Source organism: Grammomys surdaster, unplaced genomic scaffold (genome assembly GCF_004785775.1).
Source record: "Grammomys surdaster isolate TR1022 unplaced genomic scaffold, NIH_TR_1.0 126051, whole genome shotgun sequence".
Lineage (NCBI taxonomy): Eukaryota > Metazoa > Chordata > Mammalia > Rodentia > Muridae > Grammomys > Grammomys surdaster.
The window spans coordinates 20,285-30,003 of record NW_021620862.1 but is presented as its reverse complement, the minus strand read 5'-3'; the positions used below and the strand labels follow the sequence as shown (position 1 = coordinate 30,003).

At 35.2% G+C, this 9,719-nt stretch overlaps 1 protein-coding gene across 1 annotated transcript; it reads right to left on the bottom strand.

Moving 5' to 3' along the window:
• Window positions 1–8,213: 8,213 nt before the first annotated feature.
• On the bottom strand, window positions 8,214–9,167 carry LOC114610695 (olfactory receptor 6N2-like). Its single transcript, XM_028755304.1, has one exon. The coding sequence runs from the start codon at window positions 9,165–9,167 to the stop codon at window positions 8,214–8,216; it is 954 nt and encodes a 317-aa protein (XP_028611137.1).
• Between the last annotated feature and the right edge of the window lie 552 nt (window positions 9,168–9,719).

The following is a 9,719-nucleotide window of genomic DNA, read 5'->3' as shown; positions in this document are numbered from 1 at the left end:
TTATTTATCTATGGTGTAAGTGTGTGTGTGTGTGTGTGTGTGTGTGTGTGTGTGTGTATGTACTCTGTACTTAATATTTAATTTTTTTCCTAAGAGGACCTGAAAACTGAAAACTGAGGACTTGACGTGTGTTAATCTTTGGAGAGAGAGTCTAAATTTAGATACTTGACAGCTGGCCTAACAGTATTTTTATTGTCTTTTCATTTGTTGATTTCTTACTTCCCTTACTAACATGCAATATACAATATGAAAGTACACTTTTGGGAAGCTAAAGCACAACAGTATGGACATACAATGGAAAATCCCAGTTAAAATAACAACTCAATTCTACATTTGAAGAATAAAGCCTAGCTGCTTGCTTTATGTCAAAAATATTTATTTCAAAGATGAATGAAAGAATTAAACCAAAAAAAAGTCATGAAAAAAACTTGCAGCATATACACTTTTCTTAGTATTAGGTCAAGTGTTCTATAATATGACACTCAAAGAATAAAACCTCGTCATCAAAATGAGAAATCTTTAAAATTCTTCAAAGAACACATATTTGCAGAAGAGCAAATTGTTTAAAATGATCTTCCTGATATACAAATTGTATCTTGATTTTATAAAAAGTATATTTGCAGCTGAATAATGAAAAAATGAATAATGGATATTAAAAGATTGTTCATTGGTTAATATCACCCAATGCTCTTTCAGAAGACCAAAGTATGATCATCAACACTCACAGACGGGCACAATACTATCTATAACTAGAGTCAGAGAGGAGCTGACACTCTGTTCTGTCCTCATAATACATCAGCATGCAAGTAGTACACAGATGCGCATGTAGGCAAAACATCCATACACATAAGAAAAGAAATGATAGATAAACCAGTAGAATGATAATGAATGAGTAATTAAGACCAAAGGAATGACATTAACTGAAAGGAGAAGTGCCTCATTTTATAAAGCATCTTTTCTTTTCTCTTTCTTTCTTTCTTTCTTTCTTTCTTTCTTTCTTTCTTTCTTTCTTTCCTTTTTTGTTGATTTAAGTAAGGCAGATAATATAAATTTCAAATTCCACTATGGTATTAATAAAAAGTTTCATTGTTTACAAAAAAAATCAGTACAGTAGAAAACAGCAAAAATAGAGCCTGAAGGTATAGACAACACATTCAATGATGTAGTAGCCAAAAATGTTGCAAAATCTGGAGAACTAAATATATAGCTGAATATACTTAGAGTCCTAAACAGACATGATCAGAGAAAAATTTCTCCATGGCCAAGGTGCCAAACACACAAAGTAGGATGACAAGATGTCTCTGTAGGTAAAGGCACTTACTGCATAGCTGTACATACTGAGTTGGATCACAAGAATCCATGTGGGGTAATAAAAGAATCAACCCCCAAATGTTGTGCTCTGGCCTGTATATATTTGTTACAGGACACACACACACACACACACACACACACATACACACACTCACTAAAACAAATGTATAAAATTTTAATAAAAGTTCTGAAAATATAAAGAAATGATTGAAATCTGAGAGAAAAGCTGTTAATTCATAGACAAAGCCATTGACATCAAAATAACACTATATCTTTAACCAACAACCCAAAGAGCCAGGAAAACATGAACTGATATTTTCCAAGGATTGAAAGTTAATAACTGTCATCTAAGATTGATTTAATTAATAAAATAATCTTTTTAAAATGTTTAGAAACATTTTAAAACATGCACAAATTAAAGTGATTCAGAGCAATGGAACAAAAAATTGTGGCATATGTTTACAGAATGCTACAAACAATGGAGGAAGACAGTCTCATCCATATAAGCATAGGTGGGAATATATTTCATGAAAGAACAATGAATAGATATAAAGTAGATATGTGGATAATGGAAAATAGATCATCCATCAAAAGAAGAAAAGGATCATCAATAATCTTGGCAATTGGAACAACTAACAAACTGAGAAAAAACAAAGTCTTCATAACAGTAGCCTTAAATGTAAATGGACTCAACTCATCAAGTGAAAGAGGAAAACTGATTAGATGAGGATTAATGAGGAAACAAGATCCAACTACTTTTTGTCTCCAAGAAACACACCTTCCTGATATAGACTTTAAAAGTGAAGTTCAAAGGATAGAGATTAACCTACAAAAACAAAACAAAACAAAACAAAAAACAAAAAAAAAACAGAAGCTATAAACAAGCTAGCATAGCAAGTCTCTTATCAGATAAAGTACACTAAAATCTAAAATTCATCAAAGGAGATGAAGAAGGAATTACATATTAATAAAGTGAGAAATTCACCAAATAATACAAGTGATGCTTAGGCTCCTAATTTCAGAAAAGTAATCACTAAAGAGCACCAAGTGTTGTAGTTTAGCCTGTTGTAATGTATTGGGATGCTAAATTCTGTATTCAGTCTAGTTACCTCATGATGAGGAGATCCTTGTATATAGCAACCTTTGTTGTATAAAATTTCCTTCCCCTCTAAGTCATCCATGATTGATTAGTAAAGACACTGGCAGCCTGTAGCTGGGCAGAAGATAAGTAGGCAGAGCTTCAGTTCCCTGGCTGAGGCAGAGACCATAAGGGAGAGAGAGAAAGAAGCAAAATGGCATCATGGGGTATGTAGAACATGAATGCATGGCCATGAGGAAGGCCAGTTCAAGTATAAGCAGCCTAGACAGAATATATGCCCAGCTCTAGTACTTTAAGTCTTACCATAAATATAAAGGCTTTATGTCTTTTATTTGGGAATTAAATGATCTAAGGTGGGATAAGAATACCCAAATATTTAACACAATAATTTAGTATCAGTATCAGATATGTCAAAATACATTAATAGTAGATGGCTCTACCAAAGTAAAATCTTCAAGCAAGAAACTTCATAGTTAAATTACACTACAGATCTACTGGATTTAAGAGATAGCTAAAGAATATTAGGAACAGTAGTTGGGAACACAGATTATGTTAAGTGGTATGGAAACTACTTAATACCAGTCACATTATAGTTCACAATGTAAGCCTTAACAAATACAAATCATTGAGAAAAATATTTTAAAAGTATCTGGAATAAAGTGACAAGAATAGCACAAGATCTAGAACCTCTAGGATAAAGCCAAGAGAATTTAAAAAAAAAAAAGAATTGAAAGCTACAAGTGCCAACATCAGAAATATAATAGATCGCACATAAATAATCCTATGATATGCCTCATGTTTCTTGTAAAATATAGGTTGAATGTAAATATAGTAGATGGCAAAAATATATAAATGTTTGGACAGAAACTGATGAAATCAGGATGCAATGAATAATACATAAAAAAAGAACCAAGACTGACAAACCACTAGGAAAATTGATTAAAGGAAGGCAAGATGCAAATTGACAAAATTAACAATGCAAAGAAAATTATTTCACAGAGCAAAGAAATGGTCAGAGGATACACACACACACACACACACGTTCACACACACACACACACCTTCCCAAGTCTAAATCAAGACATCGTTAACAACTCACATAGACCCATAGTGAATAACATGGTTGATGCAATAATTAAAAGTTCCTCTACAAAGACCATGACTGAATATACAGTTGGATTCTACCAAGCCTTTAAGATTTAACACCAATACTTCAAAAATGACCCCACATAATGCAAAAGGGAGGGAATCTCCCTAACTCATTTTACAAAGTCCATATTATTTTAATATCAAAGCTAGGTATGGACAAAATGAAATAAAAGTTAAAAAATTACCTGGTACACATAGGTGCAAACATTAACAAAATATATTAAGAAAATCATGCATTATCACCTTGTATGCTTCATCCCAAATATGCAAAGTTGGTTCTGCATATGCAATTCTATGAAAGTAATAGACTGTATAAATAGACTGAAGAACATAAATCTTCACTGTAGGAAAAAATTGATTAACCCTCTGGTTACATATAAACAACTATACCTACAAACAGAAATTTTTTTTACATATTTTGAAGGAAAAAAATATATAATTTAATACAGGGCAGCCACATACATTAACTCAGAGCAGTCATAATATCATATAAGCTCAACTCAGACAACATTCCTGCATGGAAGGGCTGGGGTTGGCATTAAATACAATAGTTCTAAAGGATTTTAGCAATTGATTGTGGGAAAATAAGCCACAGTGTCATCCCAGAGACTTTCCACGCCTGATCTCACAAACAGGAGAAAGTCTAAGGTTCCAGAGGGTGGAGGCTTTGGTGATGGCAGGCCCCAATGATACAAAAAAGTCCTTGGTTCCAAAAGAGTTTATTTTCTTGACATATGGTAGATAGATCTGGATGTACCCCCCTGAAACTCAGGGCAGACCTGAATTAAATAGGAAGAGAGAAAGGGAGAGGGTCTGGGGAAGAATGGTTAATTTACTCCACCCTCTGGCCTTCATTAGTATGTAAATCTCTAGGGCCTGAGGCCTGTAGTCACACCCTCTACCTCTGCACTTTGGGAGGGGCTGTAATGGCCTATGTGACTGAACAATGTAAGTCGATGGAGACTGACTTTCAGGACCCTGGGTTCTGGGGACATGGCCGAACCCCTGCTGGTTCTCCCTTGGAGTCTCAGGGTTCCAGGCCCATGCCCAGCCAAGAACCAAGATACCCTTATGCAGTCTCACAATTGGTAGCTACTGGGAGAGGGAGAATTAGTTTTCTGCAACAGTGTAAGCCTTAGTAAATCAACTGAACTCCAGTAGAAAGTCACTCATTCAAGAACATATGGACTTGCTAAGTATTAAGAGAAAGAAAAACAAAGTGAATACTAAGTTTGGTAGGTAGGGAAGGGGGCTGGATTTGAGAGGAGTTGGAAGGAGACATGAATATGATCAAAATATATTATACAATATTTTCAAAGATTTAATAAAAAGATAAAAGTAGAAAATTTGTTGAGTATTCAGAAAGGGTATCCAAAATGCTATCACTTGAAGTGGCATCAATGGGTGGATTGATTTGTATGTGAGTAGATGTGCATGCAAGCCATAGAATACCTGTGGAGGTCAGAGGACAACTTAAGAGAGTCGGTTGTCTCCTTACACTGTGGTTGATGGCATTGAATTCAACCCAGCACATCTGTACCATAAGTGTTTATATGTACTAAACAATCACACTATCCCTGAAATTGATTTTTGAACCACAACATAAGGACAAATGAATAGCATAAAGTGTTATGGGAAGTGTGAAGGTTCTAAAAACCAAAATGAACTTAATTTATAAGAAGGAAGTAAAATATCCCTAAGAAAATACACCCAGGTTCCCTACGGGAAAGATGGCGAACAGTTAATATTAGAGTGGTAAAGTTTTTGGTTTCATCTATAAGCAACTGCTTTTCCTGGATTTCGGAATAGCTTATCTAGTTTAGATTTAAAATATTAGATTCTTTTAAAGATTTATTTTTACTGTTTTTATGTCTATGAGTATGTGTACTTTTTGCCTTCATGGATATCTGTGAAATATGTGCATGCTTAGTGCCAATGGAGACTAGAAGAGGGGAACTGAGTCTCCTGTGACTGGAGTTACAGAAGGTTATGAGTTTCATGTGGCTTCTAGGAATAAACTCAGGCTTTCTGAAAAATAGCCAAAGCTTGTAATTGCTGGACTATCAGAAGTCTCTAGCAAAGGCAAAAAGCTAGGGTGATCTTCCAAAGATGTTTCACCATTGGAACTACAATGGAAAAGCCTTTGAGAGTCAAGTCCCAAAAGACAAAAATCTCAGGAAAAGATTTTGCAGCTGACATGCCTTTTCTGTCCTTATAAAATTAATATTATTGCCCCTGAGCATTAGCCCACCCTATCTGGAAGATTTCTGCATATATATGAAGATGCACTGTCTTGTAGTGATTCTATATAGACGAATCAATGATTTCTTAATTCATAAGGACAATTCTCTAAGAAATCCTAATATTATACTAAAAATTATCAAGCCCTTTATAGTAAAGCTTGCTCAGATATGAAAACTGCAATTAAAACAAGTTAATTGCTTCTGAGATAGAAAGCAAGGATTTATAACTTAGGAGTCTATTTCTTAGAGCTATGACAATTGACCAAAAGCCATAAAAGGGAACTAACAATTTATTGTAGATGCAAGGACAGAAGATAAAGTATTTAATTGGTTTAACTATACCAAATTTCAATGCTAACTTAGTTACAAGAACTATGATTTCTAACTTTTGATGAACCTGTAGAACCAGTGAAAGAAAATAAATATCTAGTTAGATAACTATTCTTAAAACACACACACACACTCACACACACATGTAAACATCTCTGTTGTAAACTTCTTATTCAATCTATGATTTGAATTTATGTTTGAACTTCTAGTGAACTTCTGTTTATTAAAAAAGGATGCTTGCAAAAACCAAGTGATCTATTCTTCTAAAAAATGTACAAAAACTATGTAATATGGACATTCGGAAAGGGCAGAAAGCAATATACAGAATCCAGAGAGAAAGAGAGACAAAGAAAAAACTGCAGAGATAATAGAAAGATCAGGCATACTCCTCCTTACCATGGGACAAAACAAGTCTTTTCTTAACAGCAAGGCAGGCTTTGTCTTATTAAAGAGGACAAATGTCTTTTCTTACAGACTTGAATTTAATTCATTTAGCAATAAAAGGATAGAAGCTTTTTCTTTCTCTATGCAATAAAAATTGGAGCCTCCTTTACATCCTGAATGGGTGAGTTCTTTCTACACTGGTGTTTGGTCTTTTGTTCTATAAGTATGTGTAAGTATGAATGTGTGTGGGGAGTATGTAAATATGAGATAGATAAGTAGGTGGGCCCAAGAGGGGTGCATGAAGATGCATGAGTGTGTGCATGGATGTATATATGAATGCATGCATATTTGCTTGTGCAAAAGTTTCTACCTCTCTGACCATGCTTCAGTAAAAGTTGGTTACTCCAAACCTCCCTCCTGTCTGACAAGTAAGAGGAAAGGCTTCTGGATAAGAGAGAACAGAGCACTAGCAATTAATCCTTTAGTAATTCTCTGCTGTTTAAAGACCAGTGTTAATTTGCCCAGAGGCCTGCAACTTCTGGCTCCAGAGTAACTTAGTAATTCTAAGTTAGTAAGTAAGCGTTATTCTAGAAAGCAACCCAAAGTTTATCAAGACCAAGTCCACCCCAAACCCTTTGCCCTACGCCCTACAGATACTTGTTCCCATCAGCTACTTCAGAGAAGACCCACTCCAGCTTAGTCTGGGGCTAAGCTCCCAGTACTGAGCCATCTTTCCAGCCCTTAAAAATATCAGGTCTTATACAGAAACATATAATGCAGTTCAGTTGAAAAACACTGGAATTTATACCAGATAGCAACACTAAAGAGAATAAGAGACAGATTTTAAAATGTATTTTGAGGAATTGAATTAATTATGTACTAGACATAGGGTAAAGGAAAATGAAGTAGATGTTATAACTTAAAATTTATATTACTAACACAAAGATATAAAGGCATCAAGTTTCTAAGGTTGAGATTGTGAATATTTCATTTTTGGAGTGTCAAGATTTAATTTCCTGGAAGATATCTAAACAAGGAAGTGAGCCATCTCTTACAGAGTCTAAAACTCAAAAGAGATATCAGACACAGGCACCAAAAATTTGAATTATCTTAACCTTTGACACAATAAGAATAAATGAGAATCTAGAGGCACCATTCTATAAAATAAAGTATACCAAAAAAGACCTATTAGAGAATGAGGAAGATAGAATTTATTGATATTATAAAAATTGGGAAGAACATTTTTAAGAAGTAAAATGGTCATTTGTGTTAAGATTTAAAAAATGGAGGACAATACAAGTCTGATGGATTCAGCATCATTAATGTCTTTGGCAAAGTGTTTCTTAGAAAGTCTGAAACAAATCCATAGGAGAATGAGTTGAAAGTGAACAAAAATGGGCCATTTAGTTGGAAAAAATGAGAAGAAAAAATGTCAGAAAATGTATAACAAGGGAATGTACATGTGTAAAACTATGAATTAAGATACTGAATTTTCATAATGCTGAGAACACTGGTTGAGTAAAAATAAGAAGGATATAGATACAGAAAACTCAAAGAAGCAAACAAATAAGTCTTTGCTCAAGTGAAAGGAGATGGAATCAAGAGCCTGTGTAACAAGGGAGAAATATTGACTAAGATCAGTTAAAACATACATAGAGCATTCCAGAGATGAACATTGAGGTAAGGGGAGGACAAAATCAAGGATGAGTTGTACTAACTTTCTCTACCTTCTTGAAGAAAGTCCTCTTGATGGCCTGAATCAGTTCCTTGTTTCGAAGACTATAGATAATGGGATTGGCCAAAGGTGTTAGCACAGAGTAGACTACAGCTAGAGTACGATCAAGAGTCAATGAGTAGCTCTTCTTTAGCCGAACATACATGAAGATGATGCTTCCAAAGAATATGAGCACCACAATGAGATGTGAGGCACATGTGGAGAAGGCCTTCCTTCTTCCTGCTCCTGTTTTTATCTTCAGCACAGCACCAAGGATTCTTCCATAAGAGGCCATGATAAAAAGGAAAGTGATAAGGATGATGAAGGCATTGACTGCAAAATCCACCAGAACATTAGTGGATGTGTCTTTGCAGGCCAGGCTCAAAAGAGGTGGAAAATCACAGAAAATGTGTGGGATTTCATTGTAGTTACAGAAGGGGAGCTGAGAGACAAGGATGACCTCAGAAATAGGGCAGAGGAAACCACAGATCCAGCAGCCAACAGCCATCTTTACACAGAGTGCTGTGGTCATAATTGAAGGGTAGTGGAGGGGTCGGCAGATGGCCAGGTATCGGTCATAGGCCATGGCTGTAAGAAGGTAACATTCAGAAGCCCCAAGGGAGTGGAAAAAATAGGTCTGAAGGAGGCATCCTGCAAAAGAAATGGTCTTCTTCTCACTGAGAAGATTTGCTAGCATCTTAGGAATGGTGGTGGCTGTATACCATAACTCCAAGAAAGAGAGAACACTGACAAAGTGGTACATGGGTTTATGGAGAGCTACATCCATTTGGATGACTAGGAAGATGAGCGTATTACCACCAATGGTGAACAGGTATGCTAACAGCAGCAACACAAAAAGGCAGCCTTTGATGTGTTCCACATTGGGAAAGCCAAGGAGCACAAAATCAGTCAGGCTTGAAAAGTTGTGTTGATCCATGAGAGGCTGAAGAGGACAAAGAAGGTTAAAGAACCAAATTAGAGGGATCACCATCTATATCAGAGCCATATTTATTGTTATTCCTCATAAATTAAAAGGTAGCATTTTAATTATTGTCATTAATTCTATTGCCATTAATACTAAGCAAAAATAATCTAGCTCTGGTTCTGAATAATTAAGTGGAAAAGGCACCTATTATATCTATTTTATTCAATGAAAACTAACAAGGCTGAAAGACTGGAATATTTTGCTATTTCATAGCATGAAAATTTTAATTTCTGTATTCCATATCATTCATCCCTAAGCTATGTGATCTTCCCAAAACATTCTTTTTTCTAGGTCATACATAGACTTTCTCTCAGCCAGCCTAAAATGATTAGTTAGTATACATTATTGGTATAACAAGCTTTTTTATCATTGTCCACCTCAAATCCATAAATATTCATTGAACAAATATATCTCTGGACTAAGGAATACAAAACACAACAAGGTACAGTCCCTGACAGCAGAACCCACACAGCCACTTCACCACGGGTTGGTATGTGTGCCTAT